We start from the raw sequence: 18,147 nt of genomic DNA, 5'->3' as shown, positions 1-18,147 counted from the left end.
TACACATAGGAGACATTAGTCATCACATTTTCCCTCATCTGCCACAGCTAGAAAAAAAAGAAAGAAAAAAAAATCCTCTTACCTCGTATAAAAGTCAAGAGATCCCATGAATTTGTGACTTTACAGAAGAAAGTCATGTAGTTTAGCATGGCAGACAGGAAGTCTCTAACAGAGTGCATATTTAGGGTGACTGCCAGACATGGGCTTGATGAAACAATGTGAGCTCTTGCAGATTCATGCAACAATTAAAATTTGCTGGTTGACCGGTTTAGTGGTTAGGCTGCATTTTACATGTGTCACAACATGGAGTGAAGAGACAGATAGTCGGTGTAGAAGCAGAGAAGGATTTCACTGACTGAGGCAGCAGTGAGTGAGTGTTGTGTTGGACCAGGAAGTGGCTGCTCTCCCTGTCAACTGTCAATGCCGTTAGTGTCCAGAAGCTGAAGTCCACAGCGACTAGACGTGATTTTAGATAAGGCCCGTCCAGTCATGGCCTCGACATGGCCTCCCTCTGGCCCAGACTCCTCTGCCAGTCTCCTTCCCTCCCTCTGTCTGGCCTGTTATCCCTGACCGTCTAGACACCTCCCAGCACGCGATGCCTCACCCCAGCCAACCCGGGCTGTTCTCAGCTCTTCTGCTTTCCCTCCACTCAACACTGCGTCACAACACTGGCTGGCTGGAGGGTTGTGATGGGCTACTGAAAAGGACAGAACAGTGCCAGGAAGTCCTCCCCCTTCCCTCATTCAAGTCATTCACTAAAAGGCTTAGAAAACGCTGCTCGGAATTGCATTTCAATCCTCCTGCACGAGCAGCTGAACTGATCACAATCCAGGACTTAGCTCAAACTTATCAGACAGTCTCAAGGGTTGACTGCTAAGTGTGAACAATTGTAATGAGGCAGCCTGCGCCAATCACTCTATGATGTAGACACACCTCTGAAAAACAAAAATAACAATTGAAAGTACTTCAGCCACTTTTTGTATGCAGAGGGACAAATGGATGAGAACAATGAGCAAGCCAAGAGGCAATTACAGAGCGGATGGCTTCGGGTACAGACTAATCTGCCGGTGGCAGTGAAACCACCTGAGTGTCTGTATTCTGTACCACAGCTCAGACTGTGAGTTAAAAAACACTTGTTCATGTGAGAGAAGTCACAGGGTGTAAGGCTAAATTTCCTGAAAGCCTTTATTCAGTCTCTGTACCCTTGCTGCCCAACAGGTGGAGTATGGACACCGTGCATTCATGCTAGCCCCAACGCAAAGCACTTTAACCCTGACCTGCTGCAGGAGAAGGCAGGGGTTGCAATGCGTCAACCGCACTTCCCTATGCACAAAGCCACAGCCTCACAGCCATGACTGATCTCTATTAAATTACATGGATTAAATCAGAGATCCTTAATTAGGCCCCAATAAAAGCGTCATGTGGCTTTTGAAACCTCTGAGCATGCCATGATTGGATAAAAATGTGAAAACATACTAAATGAAATTGGTTTACCGCTGAGTGTGCGCCCCATGACTCTTGAGTGGAGCAGCAAAGCAGGGGGAAATAAAGTGAGGAGAAATAAGTAAGAGAGAGAGGGAGGAGAGACACAGATGCAGAGAAAGAGTGAGAGGGGAGTCTCAGGGCGAGTCACACCTCTTTGCCTCAGAAAAGCTCTTAAATTCCATGTGTGACCTGAGGGAGAGAGCTCTAAAGAGCCAGCCTAAGATGCCATGATACAGAATTTGACTGTTGTGGAGCAGTGAACTAATACAGTCTGCCACAAGCCACACTGAGGAGTGCTACAGGCATGACGCAAGGCTCCTGGAGACAGGCCAACCCTTGAATGCATATAGTAAGACCTGTGGACTACAGGGCAATATATATAGGCCTACCTACACAAACACACACACACAGACACATATAATTTACTTATATGTATTCATATATGGCACAGAATCATTACTCTTTGATTTCTCTCTTAATTCTCTTATAGTAATCAAGTGGTCCAATTACAGTGCTTAATATTTTGGGTATTTTCAAACATGACAACATATGGAATTTTTTTTTTACATTGTTGTATCCTATTACTGCAAGCTGTCATATGTGCAGTCTCATTTGTACAAGGTTTTGGGACTGCCACAGTGTGTAAAAACTAGTAACGCCCGTCCCTGCATACTAGGCTCTATGTGATATCTTCACCGCCGTGGCTGAGCGAGTTATTTTTCCCTCCCATTCCTGCTCTGCTCGCCTTTTTGGGACTTTTACTGTGCATAATTATTTGTCCCTGCTCTCTCACAGCAGCAGGTATGTTACGTGAGTGGACTGTAATCCTTTCACCCTGACCATTCACACTAGGCTTGGAGCAGGAGAGGGCCATGGTGCAGTTTATGTTATTTCATCTTTAAATCAGTAAATAGCGAAGCCGTTGGTTCTTTATCATCACGTAAGGAATATACAAATGTCAATTAGATGGTAATCTGCATAAGAAATTAAAAAGAAAATGGTTATAATACGAACAACTTCACCCAGACATGTAATCACTATAAGCGGTTTCCTCTTACAGATGTGCATACAGAAAACACACACACTCGTAAACACTCAAGCGCACACATCTGGGACTTGCTTCTCTCTAAAAACTGGAGCGTGATTCCTCCCTCCTCCTCTGGACCCTTGCATCTCCTAGTGTCAGGACGGCCAAAAGCTTTTAAGTGCTTTAAACTCATAATAACCCTAATGCTTAGTCTCCCCCTGTGAGCTGTGTGTTTGCCAGTAAGAAAATGAAATGCAATTGAAATAGATGCAAAGATGACGAATGTTCAGACATTTTTGGAGTTGCCGGGGATTTGGCGTCTGTAAAGGCATTATGAAAGGAACAGAGAGTAAACAGCCTCCCAGGACGTGTTACGTGGTGACAGGGAAAGTTAGAGAGCGGCAATGCACAAAACTGCAAACACACACAGGAGCACAGCGCACATTGGACTCCTTATTTTGCCCTCTTCTCTTCTTGCACGTTAGCTTGTTATGTTGTTTGTGATGTTTCTATTTTTGAGAACATGGGGATTGGGAAAAAAAAATAAAAATCACAGATCCACTGCCACAATGCATAGCAGGGAATAGTAAGCATACAAACAAAAAACAGCCCCCAACCACCTTCCCACTCGCCACTAATCCTCTCATGCCCTAATTGTGGGTGCAGTCACCCCAGATTCACTTCTTCGGGCAGAAAGAGAGCTCAGGCTCTGGCTGAGAACAGACCACCCTGTCTTCCCCTCAAAATGCTGCTCTCTGCCAGAAGACACCAGAACGGTAGGTGGTACTCTCTCTCCATTACATTTCACTTTTATCTCACTTCCCCTTTGCCTCTCTGTCTTCCTGTCATTTCTAGCTCTCGTTTTTTCCCTCTCCTCTTTCTACTGTAAACCGCCTCAGGTGATTATGGATTGTGATGGTGGTGGGTGGGGAAGGCAAATCCCTTTCTTTGTTTCCTTAAAATAGGTTTAATAGACTATTATTATTATTATTACCCAACACAGCTGAGAGCCTCTGTGAGATTGTTAACATGGGTTGGAGTAAAATAAATAAATAAATAAAAATTTCAGACAAAACTTGATCTGATGGTTTTTAGACAGAGGAAGTGAGCAGGTGGCTTGGTCTCTACTGGTGGGCTTCTGTCCTTGGTGGTTAGAGCTTGTAGGTTTGCATCAATCGTGCCAGGTCTGCATAGCAGCAGGGTATGCAAGAAATCAAACACACTCACTGGAGACACATTAAAACAGGCTATTAAACTCTTTGGCATTTGATTTATTTTAATCAAAGAGGGCATCAGTCAAACGAGCAGAATCCCACACCACAGGCCTCAGAAGAAGATGCTAGAGAGGAGCCAGCGACTGGTGGCTGGCTGTGTTTTGTCTGAACAGTGTTGCTACTGTTAGGAGGGCTGCACTGGAGCGGAGCCATGCCAACCTTTACAGCAGCCCTCTTTCCTGTCTGGTTTTCTCTCTGTCTCTCTCTCCCTCCCTTTCTCTCTTTCTCTCTGTCTCTCTCTCAGTGTGTCTATATGTCTGTCTCACACACTCTCTCTCTCTTTCAGGCACAAAACCAAGGAGCACATTAGGTGCTGGTGCTGCACATTTTGATGCTTGGCTGTCACTGTATCATTGTCTGGTGACATAAAGCGCAGTAAAGCACTGCGCAGTGATGAAGTGGAGAGGTTTTAAACCTGCGCTCACTGGCACATTTCTTGCCTTTCAACCAATGTCATTTGGAGAGTGTCATCATCGCCCCTGTGAAAGTAACAAAAACCCCCCCCATTCCCCACCCAAAACACTGAGAAGAGAAAAGAAAGAAAGAGAAAGAAAGAGAGAGAGAGAGAGAGAGAGATAGAGAGAGAGAGAGAGAGAGAGAGGGACTCCTCCTTGGCAGCACTTGTTCCATTATTCTGCTGGAGGCTTGATTAGACAGAGGGAGTAATTTACGAGCCACTTCATTGCCAATTCAACAGCCACATCACCTGTAAATAATTGAAACCCTTCATGTCCATTCCGACATAATCATATCGCTATCATGTTAATGTATCCAGCAGTGCTGTCCTTTGGGTCAGGAGCAGGACTACTTTAAATCTTGGCTGACCTGTCTCCATAACTCTCCTGAGCACCACCCCCTAGCAAACTGGAAAAAAAAATTAAAAAAAGATGAGGGACTGACAAATGATGAAAAATTGAAAATACAGTAAACAAACACGAGACTTCTCAGCAAGGCAGCCGTGGGCTGCAGGTGGAGGGCGCACGTTTTGCACTGGCTTGTTAATTATCTTTGCTTATGAAGTGAATAAGGACGATTCATCATCTTCTCATATATTTATCTCCCTCAAAGTTCTATCAGTCAAACAGTGATATAAAAAAAAAAAAAAAAAAGCTGTAAGATTTGGATTGTAATAGCTATTACTACGAGTTGAAGGAGACAAGGAGGACAGGAGAAATCAAACCCTTTGCTTTTCATTGTAGGGAATTGTACCATCATGGGAAATGTCTTAATTATACCAGTGTTAAAAAAAACTTGATGTTTAAGTGATAGCTATTTTTCTTACTTCATTTAAAAAAGTAATGAATATTAATTATCCAATCTGAAATGGTTCTCACCTTTCCTTGTGCGTACCCCTCTCAAATGCACACGACAAAAAAGATTTGAATAATTTATCAATTGACTTATATTTGAATTGATTAATTCACTGATGCAAAATTAATACATGGCTATCCTCCACATTCCACCCACTCTATCTTCTCCCATCTTTAATGAAGCAGTTATAGTAGTAAGGGTTTGTGCCTGTGGGCAGGGCTGTGGAGGGCTGGGGTATCTATCTAATACAAATCTACTGTAATGAAGATGTCTCATCACAATCAACAGGATAACGATGTTCCAGACTGAGACAGGTAAGAAATACCCGAAGTGTTTCATGCTGAGTGAGCCAGTGCTCTTTAGGGAGCAGTTTTCTGAGTGGCTTGGTAATAAAAACAAATCAAATAGGAGGGATCAGCCAGATGGGCGAGGGGCAAAGGTCAAGTAAATAACAGGGGCTATGATTCTTGAATGCTCTCTGTATTAGTGTGTGAGGCCTTGGTAAAGAAGGAAGCCAGGCTGCTATTCCTTCTTGATCACTAAATGATGAAGAGGTGCAAGAGGTCAGTCCTGCCATTTGCTGTTTTTACACATTGAATGGTGCCACGTGGCAACTTATCATCCACTGTACTTCCTGTACTGCGAAGCTCAGCTGGGGCGAAGAAATGGGACAGAATGTGTGCCAATGTGTGTGTGTACGTGCACGTCCATGTCGTGCCTGTTCCTTGCTGGTGATTCACCCAGCTCTCTGGCAGCCATCCAGGACCTATTTTCTCCTTCTCTTTACATAACAGCAAACGGTATCACTAAAGCCGTGTGTCCTGTCCTTTCTCTTCCTCCTCCTCCTCCTCCTCTTGTTCCGCTGCCACTTCCTGTCTTCCTTCCCCCATCCTCTGCCTTCCTGCATGTGTGGGATCTTTTAAGACCTGTTTCGCTCCCTGGTGCTGATGTACCACCCTTGGGATCGTGAAAGTGACCACTCAGGAACATACGTTCTCGGACCACACCCAAAGCACAGAGTGGTAGACCAGATTTTAGGGTACATCATGGGGAGGTGCGTGGGACGGGAGGCTGTTTTTTGACTGAGATACCCCCTAGAGCTTTCTAAAGGCCCAGGATCCGGGATCCGCTCCACCATATGCCTACAGGACAGCACCCAGCTGGGCAGCGGGGCGTGACGGGCTGAAAATAGGGACACGCAGTCACAATCCTCACCGTGCTGGCCAACATACGGCCACTCAGCACCAACAGAGCGGAGTGACGAGGTGGAAGAGGAAGGTACAAGAGGGGGTGGAGAGCAGAGGGGGGTTGAAAATAGAAAATCAAGGAGGCGAAGGGAGAGGAGCTGAAGAGAGTTTGTGGGGAAGGGATGAGGGTGAGGAATAAGACAGTGTGTCTGTGTGTTGAGAGTGTGTGTGTGTAGGAGAGATGTGTAGGCCGGGTTTAGTGTCTGGACTGCTCAGTGACTCAGGTGTGAATAATACGTTAGGTCTACTTTGTGTGTGTGTGTGTTTGTAAGAGAGAGAGCATAGTGAAGTGCTGGGTCGGTGTAGGGCTGGTCGTCTATGTGTCTCAGTGGCTCTGCTGTGTCTGTGGCCCACTCCATGACAGCCAGCCTGCACGCTGCTCACTGGTGCAGAAGCGCTAATTGAATTAAGTCTTTATTATCAGGCTGCAGAGGCAGCACTTCTCCCCATCTCGGCCCGCTTGGCTGACACTTTCTCCTTGAACACCTGCTTGACATCAACTTCCTCTTCTATTTATTTATCCCCTCTCTCCTGTGGCCAGCCACTGGCTGCACTCCTTTCTCCCCTCCACCCCCTCCTCCATATTGGCATACCGCGAGAGGCTCGGCCTGCTTGTTTATCATGCTGCTTCATCTGTCTGTGCAGCGCCATGCTCCTCAGCTTGGATAACCTTAGCATCAGAGAGTGAAGTATCTTTTGCTTAAGAGCTGTTTTCAAAAGGTACACAGCCACACTGGTAAATACATGGCCTACACGTCAATGACTATTAACATACAAAAACAGGACTCATAATAAAAAGGATTAATTCCTACAACTGGCCCTGCCCTTCCTGGCCTTCAGCAGCAGACCTGGTGATCACAGAGGGAATAAAGGCGATAAAGCTAGATGATGCTCTATGTTCTGTTGAATAGTCTCTGGTGGGCAAGCTGGCCAAGGTAATATACAGCAGCTGGGATGAAAACTAACATACATTTAGTCCTCTGTCCATTTCCACTAGCCTCAGGCTCAGGCTGCTTCCCTGGGCTCTGCTTGGGCATTACTTTAGAGGACAGACAAACAAGAGACACTATTAAGTTGGCTAGGAGTCTGAGGCACTCGGCCCAGCACTAGCTGTAATCTATTGACCGTTTGCATTCTCCCTCCCATGCCCCAAAACCACAGGACTTTTCTCTATCTGTCAGTTGAATCCATTGCTCACCTCCTTCCATCTCTATCTGCTGTTTACCCTCTCTATTTTTCTATTTTTTCTCTCCCTCGCCCTATGTCAGCTCAATCCCCCCCTATTCCATCTTTCTCCAGCTCCTTCGTCTGTTTGTGTAAATCCTCTCCCCCCCTCACTTCTTCTCCTCCTCACCCCATCCATCACTATTCCTCCCATCTCCATCTCGTCCGTTCGCTTCTCTTATCGACATGTTTCCATTTTCTAAACTGCTCTCGCTCCATCATATTCACTCTTCCTTCGATGGCCATTTTTCATTTTCTCTCTTTCATTCACTCTTACCTCATGCTCTCTGGGCTCACCTCACTCCTGTCCTCTCTGCTCTCCCTGGTGGGCTTTATTTCACCCAGCCCAGCAAGGCCCCAGGTGGGCATGGCTGTCCTTGTCAGGGTTTTTGACTGGGTTGGAGGCGGCGTGGCACGGTGTCCTCCAGAGCCCAGCAGAACGGGGCGACCAGGGGAGAACTGTCACTAAACTTTTACCCATGATGACTTGGGATAACAACAGCAGAACAAGCCAAGGAAAAAATGAAGGCAATCTCACCAAAAGTCTTTTCACATTTATTTGACATTTTGACTTTTTTTTTGTTTAAACTCTGACTTGATTCAGTGCCATATGTCCTTCTGTCTTTGTGTCAATGTGATCTTATACAAAATCCTTTTTATATTTTATGCCTTTATGTCTTTCTTTGTGCCTTGTATACTCTCTCTTCCTCGTTTGCTTTCTCTGTGTCTCTCTCCCTCTCCTGCTGCTCCTGTCCTTTTCCACTCTCCTCTGAACCTCTGCCAGCCAACGAGTGCCACAAAGCATTAGGACGAAACACTATCAGACGCCCTTCTCAGGCACATCCTACACATCAGCCCCCACCCGCACTTATACACACACACACACACACACACACACACACACACACACACACACACACACACACACATACACAAAGAGCCCAGCACTTCCTCACACTATGTGCCAGACTAGGTGACAGAAACAGAGTTTACACATAGGCCTAGGGAGGTCTTATTCACAGTGGCAGACTCAGACCTAGATACAACCTCTCTTATAAAAATGACACACACACACGGTATACACAAACCAAACACTATTTTTAATTCAAAACACATCCACGCAGTTTCACTGGTAATTACGCACATACATGCCATCTGAATACATTCATAAATGCCTGCATATGTTCATCCACAATGCGGTTTTTAAATGCGCAGTCATGCTCTCAGGCTCACAGACGCGCCGTGTGCATATGCAAGAGTGCGTGCACACATGCGTAAACACAATGCCTTCTCTTTCGCTTCTCACTCTGTCACACACCCACACACAGATCTACACACATTCACAGGCTCCATACACAATAGCAAACACCACACACAATAGCAAACAAACAGTCATTAGTAGATTTCAGGCTGCCTCTCAGTTCTGCTCTACTCTGTTGTTGGTGTGCCCGCGCCTCTGGGGTGGTGCCGCTGCTGTAGATTTTAATAAAAGCATTGTCTTTGGAAGCTGTCTAAAGGGACTCGGTTTCATTTTGGAGTGCTGCTGCTGGAGTGCTGTTTCTGTGGATGTGGATGTGGGAGGAGAGAGGGCTATTGCGCTGGGACGTGGGAGCAGCTAGGTTCAGTGTCATTGTGGGGCCCTCCAAGGACTGGTGCTTATTGTTTGATAGTTTCAGTATACAGTGTTTGTGTGTGTGTGTGTGTGTGTGTGTGTGTGTGTGTGTGTGTGTGTGTGTGTGTGTGTGTGTGTGTGTGTGTGTGTGTGTGTGTGTGCGTGTGTGTGTGTGGGTATGTGCATGTGTGTGTGCACACTCTGTGGTCATGTAAGCACATGAGCAAATCTGTGTGCTTGTGTAGAAGTCAAAGCAAATGGCTGACACAGCCCACCACTTTTTTCCAACAGCTGTAACAAGTCTACTGTATGTTTGTATTTTATGCAAGACAGGAGATAACAAAAATAAACACGCACACACATAGAGAGTGATCTGGATGACAGGCGTTGGAGCACTCTCTCTGTTGTGTTTGGAGATGGGCTGCTGTTAACCAGACCTATAAAAACAAACAGTGGAGAAAAGAAACACTAATGTGCAACTTCTCCACTCAGGAAACAGTGTGCCATTTAGGGGATGCTCAGGATAATGAGCTATCTTTATACGACACACAGGTGTCCATTAGCTCTTTGGGCTGACCACTCTGTGACACCCTCTAGTCAATAGTTTCTCCATCTGTCAGCATACAAACGCCTCTGAAAAAGCCCCTCAAGGAGACATTTGTGTCATTTATGATGGACAACGAATGCCTGCTCTCAACAGGAGCACAATGTAACGCCCATGATGAGGTCAAATCAAATGTTATTGTCTAGATTTGGAACTGCAATGTTTCTGCGCCATCCTTCTGTTTGATCACTCTCCTCCCACAGGCACATTCACATCCCATCAGCCGAAGCAACACGGACACATCTTTAAGAAGGCAAAAGGAAAGAATGAGCACGGCTACCTCAAAGGATGCAGCTGAAGGAAAATCTTAATTGTCCCTTTAAGTGTGTTCCCTCCTGTGGAGTGAAGGTGCGGGGTAACGGCCATCTTAAATCACAGCCTGGCCACGGCCTTCATTAAAGCCATAATGCCAGGCTCTCCCTTTAATGGAAATGGAAGCCAGCGAGGCTGTGGGTGTAAATTAAAGTGTAAAGCCCGAGTAGGGAAAGATTTCCCCAGCTCTGACAGGTGCGGCCTGAATTAGCTGTAGTGCTGTTCAAGCAGTCAGTGGGAGAACACTGGTATTGATTTTAAGCACTGTTGCACTTCCTATCTGAAAGGGAATGTGTATTACTAGAGCTAGACACATCAATCACTCAGCATTCCACCGCTCTCCCCTGGCACGCTTCAGATTTTTAAAATGATAAACAAACAGAAACAGACCCAAACAAAAGACAGCACTGGCTGCACTCTTACTGTATGAGCCTGGCTGCCGTGCACGAGCATTAGCCTAGGAAAACACATCTGTGCATGCATGTAATTGGTCCACTTCATCTCATCTTCCCTGTGTTGACAGGATGCCATCTCTATTCAGGGCATGTCCTGCATCGCGTGTCACCTTGGTCAAACAGCTGGCGTCAGCTCCTTGAGCTCTGGCTGTGGCCCGCTCCCATGTTTACGACCTGCATGTGTCAGAGTCGTTACATGCACGCGGTGCAGCCATGCAGCGCCGCGCCTCTCCGCGCATGACCCCGCTGCTTATCTCTGCCTCCCATCATGCCCTGCTGACCCTGTCTACAGGCACTGGCAGGGGGAAGAATTAGCCTAGTTACCCTGTTCCCCACAGGGGTCAACCCACACGCAGACAGCGCACCCACAATCAGATGCGTACACATACACACACACACACCCACACCCAGCCACACTCACCCTGAAGATGTGTGTTGACAAATGATAACGCAGCATTTAACTACAGGTGTCCCACGTTTGACCTTTCACCCATGACCTTGAGCAGAAAGCTTTTCATACAGAGGCCAGCTATCAATCAGCTCCCATCAATCACACATATATGCTGCTTTCATCCCCACTTCCCACCCCCCACCTCCCCCCACCTCTACCCTTCCTTGCCCAAACATCCATCACTACACTCTACCCTTTCACTGACATCTGGTAAAACACAAACACTTCACAGCCTCTCTCCCTGCCTCACACACACACACACACACACATGCAGGTGAAGACACACTTCTTGTCCTGAAATGATGGCTCCTCTAAAACACCGAATGTTCTGTTGTGTTGTCGGGTCATCCGCACGTGTACACTAGGGGCTGCTCCCTGGTGACACGTTTGCTGAGATATCAGCACCTGCACTGAGACATGACACGGAGCAGAAATCCCTGAGCACACTGGCAGCTGAGACCACCACAGAACAGACAGCCAGCGGTGACAGACTGTGGCCATGAGCATCCTGAGGACCATTTGTTTAGAAAGTGACTGGATCAAAAGTCTCACGCGCAAGTGTCATTTTTAGGCTGTCTGGAGGATGCCGGCGAAATTCTTAATGCTTTAGCACCCGTCACTGTCTCTCTCTCTCTTTTTTTTAACCCTCTGTCCTTTATGTCATTTACCACACTACAGTAGGATAATGAAGGTGAGTCTAACACCAACTATGCAAAGCCTGACGCTGGTTTCATTTTTGGCGAGCTGGTGAGTAGCGGTTGGGGAGGAGGGGACATTCTTGATAAAAAACAGGTGAGCTCAGTGCTCTTTTGGCCCATGCTCCATAATTACACCAGAGAACGTATTCTAATTGGCAGTGTCTTTATGCAGAACTATTATCAATGTCCCTCCGAGGCAGTGGGAGAGAGGAGGGGGCGGGGGAGTGAGGAATGGGTTCTATGTCAGTGAGCCCAAGGTCCATTTACACATGCATGAGGACTGCTATTAATGCCAGCATAGCAAGTCCAGCTCACAGAAAAGGAGCAAAGAAAAAGGTTTTAAGGTATTGAGCTGATTCCAAAAGGATGAGCATGTAAATTTTAGTATAAGGAGATAATGTGTGAACATTTGCTGTAGCAGAGGAAATGCTGTGTGGTCTGACGGCGCAACAGTAAAAATCAAGACAATACAACAGAGGCCAAACGTGTCAGTATGAAGAGATAAGCTAAAAGCTACTCAAACAAAGACCTGTCCACCACTGTCAAAATGTTGAGGAAAGCCACATGAATCTTTAATTATTATCCCTCATAGATTATACAGTTACATCACAGCCAATGCAGCCACCAAACACATCTGTTTGCTGACATTAAAGTCATGTGTTAGAGGCTACTGGAAACTCCAGAGAGAATGTTGTCTTCATTTGCAAACTGGCCCTATATGTGTCTGCATACATTAACAAAATGAATTAAATGCAACGCTGGCAATCCCTATTCTATTTCAAATATCACAGTAGCTCTTGGCATTTTGCTCCATGTGGGTGTAACGTCTGACCCAGACGAACACTCCCAGCTCCAGCAGTGTTATTAGCTGAGCGGTGAATGTGCAGACAGATAGGAACATATTAACATACCATTCAAAGCAGATGCTGCGCCAGTGCATGTTATGTTAATTGACTTGCTAAAAGGCAATTATTAGTTAATATTAATATTCTATCATTTATCTGCAAACGGTAAACTTTCCTGAACAGCCATCAGCAGCCTGTAATATTAAACATCCTGCACTGAACTTGAAGGAGGTTGCAGGCTGTGCATGAGGGAAATGGTCTTGAAGGAAAAAAAAAAGAAAAAAAAATATGTAAAACTAAAAATGGAAATTTTGGCTCCCTGAATGTCATCCTTTAAGGGCTATGAATTTTAACTTATGTTTTAAAAGAGGGCAGGAGTGTAATTGTCTTACCTTGTTTTAGGGGATGTCGTTAGCCATTCCTCATGCTTTTCAAATGTTATCAAGTAAGCTGCGATCTCCTGTGAAAAAGAGAAGAGAGGAGAGAGGAAAGGAATGAGGCTTAGATATGTCATCTTTAATCACTGTTCTCTCGTGTTTGTAATACATCGGTGAGACTGCTTCATTGATATTCAGACAGTCTAACCAGCAGCACAAACACAGGGAAGACGGAAACAGGGGCAGTGCTGGCGAGCTCAGGCAGGTAAATGAAGACCGGTAAAAGTAAAGTGAAAGACAGAAGTGGAATGCAGCTGAGGTCAGATCATCTTCTGAGACCATCTTTGTTACGAGAGCTTTGATCAACTTCTCCTCTGAGGACATCAAGGTGCTCGCGGAAAGACTGACGTCTCTGTGTTTGAGAGTGAGCAGCTTTTAACATTTTTGGTCTGATACTCCCCCAAACCCCTTTGATCTGCCCTTGACACTCCTCTATGGATCAATCCACTCTTTAACCTTTGAATAATAATTACACGCCAGTCTGACAATATTGACATGCGTGTGTACTGCTACTTCAGAAAAGCTGTAGATCCTTTTGAGTCAGTTGTGTACAAAGAGATGCTACAGACACTGAAGTTAAAAAAAAAAAAAAAGCCAAAACTGCCACTGGCATAAATAGAGATACTTCAAACACTTTCATGTTTCCCATGCTCGCCCTGCCTACTGCATCAGTCTGAGTGTAAGGGGGAACACGCTAGACCATACCCGACCATTTTCTCACCAAACTAATGGGCAGAAATAAAAGCACTTTGAATGCTGGTAGACAACCTAATGATTACCAGCGACAGCCAGCAATTCACTCTTCAGAAAGAACATTTGTCAGCTTCTCAGACTGTTAGAGGGAGGTAGACACAAGGACGGACCTGCTGCCGTCTTCCTCAAAGATATCGTCTTTTCACTTACTAAGGATGTGCATCTCTCCTCGTGTTGGAGTGTCAACAAACCTTTAAGTATGAATATGGAGTTCAAATATTGTCCGTGTTTGGTCTGTGAGGCTTACGTTTGAAAAAGAAAAAAGACACCTCTGGGGCTTTATGTCGTAACTTAAAGTCAACATGGGGCAATAATGTCTCCGAAAACACCAGCAGAAACTGGAAAAATATGAGTCGTAAGTGGCAGCACAGAGAGATCACAAAGACTGAGCCATTTATTTATTTATTTATTTCGTCTCCTCATTTCCTCCTTTTCTCTTTGCACACGCACACACACGCTATAAAGTATGCACCACTGCAAGAAGGCCTCCATTGGCTCATCAGGGCTGTGTCACAAGTGTGACCTGGCACAGAGACACAGTGCACTGGCGATAGCCCATAGGGATGCTGCAGGGTGCTGCGGTGCGAGGGGTTCCCAGGCTGGCAGGGGTCCCACCAGCGAGGGGGTGGTAGCATGACTGGCAGTCTCGCCTCCAGGTGCAGGCTGGGAGATAATGCTGCGTTGATTAACTTCCTGTTCTCCTGCCATAACGACCGGAGGCAGTGAAGCCATGACAAGATGGAGGCTTGAATTAAGAAAAAGATAGGAAGGGGAAGCGGCTGTCAGGAGGAGCTCAGGGTTGCGCTGCTCTTTTATAACTTCTGCTATACGACAGAAAAAACAAAATGAAGCAGAGAAATTACAATAGCAGGCAAAGTCCACAACCTTTTTGATGGAATGAGCAAGAAAAAAAAAAATCTTGCTCTTTAGACTTGAAAACATATGGAGGAAGTGTGATGTTACAGTGTTCACAAGCAAAGAAAAAATAATGCTACTGCTAAGGTCACAAAAACGTTACTTTTTTTGCATACATTTGTAAGTAAATTAGACGAACACGGCAGTGATTAGATTAATCCCTGCTATTCTGTGCTCATTTTGGGAGGGATAAACAGCAACGGAGGCACCTTCAGTGACCTCTGTGCCTGTTCGCACACAGCCCCTTCCATCACTCCTGTCTTTAAAATCGAGCCACAGCCCCAGCCTCGGTGGCAGAGGATAAAATAGGGGGCCGCATGGTCTTGTATTTAAAAAAAAAAAAAAAAAAAAACAGAAAAAAAAGGAAAAAACGAAGCACGCCTCTACCTCTGGCTCTTTGCGCACCCCTCCCACTCTGAACAGATGCCAGGGATTATTCCAACCCCCCGACCAACCATAAAGGTGCAATAATCTTATGGTGAGGAAACAAACAAAAACAGACGTGCAGCCATTAAACAGCTGCAAAGAGACAAAGTCTGCATGGGCGGCATAATGAGAGGCTAGCGTGCGTTCAGGATGAGCAAACACGCTCGCGGGTTAGTGCAGGAGAGGTGGTGGAGGGGGAAGCGGACAAGCGGTGTGCTGAACACTGATGGTGTATCAAAGTCAAACCAGCAGCTGTCAATGGGCTTTGGACTCTATCTGCTGACCTCGCTGCCTCTGGCCTGCTCTCTGTCACTGGGGAAATATTCAGAGGAGGCTCTCTGCACACACACGGCTCGTACCTCACTCTCTCTTTTACTGTAGGTCAGAATCCCGCTCGTGCGAGCCTGTTTGTATTTCCCTCCTTTATGCCTTGGCCTCCCCACTGGCATGATCCTGTCTGGGGTTTTATCTCCAGGTGCTGTTAAGATATACTGTATCAGTACAGGCTTTATTCTGCACAATTCCTATTGAGGCAAACTCCCTTCCAAGCTTGATCTAAATAAATAACAATCAGCACAAGCTAGCAATGAAGCAGAGAGCGAGTATGAGCGCAACCTCCTCTAATTGACACGGTGGTTGCAAAAAGGGAAAAAAAAAAAAAAGTGGGGGGCCTTTCATTTTCCAGGGGAAAGAACAACCCGGAGCTGTTTGTTGTAACCCAGCCATCTCATTTGTTTCTTTTGTCTCTGTAAAAGCTGCAACACACTGTTAGCAGAGGGGGCCGCCCCAGAACATGACAGAGCAGTCTAGCAGTTTCAGGGCTGATGGAGATGGAGAGCCCAGAGTGTTTGTGTGTGTTCCTGTCTACTATTACAATCAGAGGGCCTGATTACTGGTTACCTGTCTGGGCCTGGCACGTTATTAACATGCTCTTCAGGACGTGTCTTTCCTTTACTCATCAGTGTGCCTCCCCTCTAGTTCTCTCTCCTCATAGCCTCCTCACACCCTCCTCCTATCTGACTCTCACTCATTCTTTTTTTTTCCTTTCCTGTAACGGCTGAGGTGAAAAGGAAAGCCACCATAAGAAAATTTTCATTTTGAGATGACTGGCTTTTACTGTCTCGCCTTTCAAATGATATTTTCACTCTGGAGGTACAACATTTTCTCCAGAGAGAATCAGCTTTTGAAATGTCTACCTATTTGAAATTGGAGATGACACTAACATATTCATCCCATTTCACTCCTTTGCACCAGGGAAGGGGGGGTGGGGCATCAGCAGTAAACTAAGAAAATAAACACTATTTGACTCGTTCCACATTTTGATTTGTCTCAAAATTAGTTGTAATGAAAGTTTCAGGAGCAACTGTTTGCAGGCCAGATCAAATGGATTTCATTAGACCCTCAGCTTTTCTGATTACAGAGTGCATTCACAATGTTTTCAGTATTCATCCTTCACTTTTTTCAGATTTTATCTTGCAGCCTTTTGCTGAAATCATAAATTCATTTCTTTTCCCTCATCAACCTCAACCCAATACCCTGTAATGACAAAACAAAAAGACTTTCTTTGAGAATTTATTAAAAAGGGAAAACTAAAACATCACACTGATTTAAGTATTCAGGCGCTTTACTCAGTATTTAGGTGAAGCCCCTTATGGCCTGGAGTCTTCTTGGGTGTGACACCACAAGCTTTGCACACCTGGATTTGGGGATTTTCTGCCCTTCTTCTCTACAGAGCCTCTGAAGCTCAGGATGGATGGGGTATCTCAGTGGACAGCCTTTTTCAGGTCTCTGTTCGATTGGATTCAAGTCAGGACTCTGGCTGGGCCACTCAAGAACATTCGCAGTTGTTCCTAAGCCACTCCTGCGTTGTTTGGCTGTGGGCTTAGGGTCATTGTACTGTTGGAAGTTGAACCTTCAGTGCAGTGTGAGGTCTTGGGCGCTCTGGACCAGGTTTTCATTATGGATATCTGTTCTTTGCTCTGTTCAGCTTTCCCTCAACCCTGACTAGTCTTCCTGTCCCTGCCACTGAAAAACACCCCCGCACCATGATGCTGCCACCGCCGTGCTTCACCTTCGGGACGGTATTGTGCAGGTGATGAGCGGTGCCTGGTTTCCTCTCTGGTTTCTGACACTAAGAATTGAGAAACTTGTTTCTCAGTCCAAGAGTACTTAAAGTGTTTTTTTTGCAGAACGGCAGGTTCTTGGTCACCTCTCTTACAAAGGCCCATCTCCCCTCTCCCACAGTTTGACCAGGCAGCCAGCTTTGGGAAGAGTCGTGCTTGTTCAAAACTTCTTCCATTTAAGAATTATGGAGGCCACTGGGCTCTTGGGAACCTTAAAAGCAGCAGGAACTATTTTTTAGTCTTCTCCACATCTGTGCCTCGACACAATCCTGTCTCTGAGCTCAGCAGGCAGCTCCTTCAACCTAATGGCTTGGTTTTTGTTCTGATATGCATTGTCAAGGTATAGAAGCATCTCAAAGATGATCAAGAGAAAACAGGAGGCACCGCAGCTAAATTTCAAGTGTCACAGCAAAGGGTCTGAATACTCGTGTCAGTGTGATATTTCAGATTTTTCTTTTTGATAAATTTGGGAAAAATTCTAAAATTCTGTTTCAGCTTTGTGATTGTGGGGTACTGAGTGTAGATTAATGGGAGAAAAATGAATTTAAATGATTTTATCATAAAGCTGCAAAATAACAAAATGTGAAAAAAATGGAAGGGGTCTAAATCATTTCTAATTGCACTGTAAAAGTCACGAGACCAGTGTTTGATGGAGATAGTCCATGGCAGAGTCTCTGTCCTGGGATGACCTGAGGTTAGATTGTTTTGCTGTTCCCTCTGCTTCTCTCTCTCGCTACCAACTTTGATTTATGGGAGAAAAGAAAGGTGTTGAGAGGACCACCGATGCAACATTTGGATGACAGACCTGATCACTTGAAACAACTGTTGCTGTTCCATTAGAGGGAGAGATAGGAGTCTTTTGGCATTATCTCAGGATGCACCAGACACCTGTCTCTAAACACCATCCATAATGTCTCTCCTCTCCTCCTGCATCCACAGTGCATTCGA

General features: G+C 45.6%; 1 protein-coding gene across 9 annotated transcripts in view; it reads right to left on the bottom strand.

Moving 5' to 3' along the window:
• camta1a (calmodulin binding transcription activator 1a) overlaps positions 1 to 18,147 on the bottom strand; it is a 281,952-nt gene that overhangs the window by 143,472 nt on the left and 120,333 nt on the right. For all 9 annotated transcript variants that reach the window (XM_071476957.1, XM_071476958.1, XM_071476960.1 and 6 more), the window contains one exon: positions 12,938 to 13,005. In XM_071476957.1, the coding sequence (XP_071333058.1) occupies positions 12,938 to 13,005 (68 nt within the window). The remainder of the gene's footprint in view (positions 1 to 12,937; positions 13,006 to 18,147) is intronic.

This window comes from Trachinotus anak, unplaced genomic scaffold, assembly GCF_046630095.1.
Source record: "Trachinotus anak isolate AG129_WGS33_773 ecotype Australia unplaced genomic scaffold, CSIRO_AGI_Tana_v1 ptg000004l, whole genome shotgun sequence".
NCBI classification, from domain to species: Eukaryota; Metazoa; Chordata; class Actinopteri; order Carangiformes; family Carangidae; genus Trachinotus; species Trachinotus anak.
Note: the sequence above shows the minus strand (reverse complement) of the source record. Positions and strands in the feature narration are given on the sequence as shown.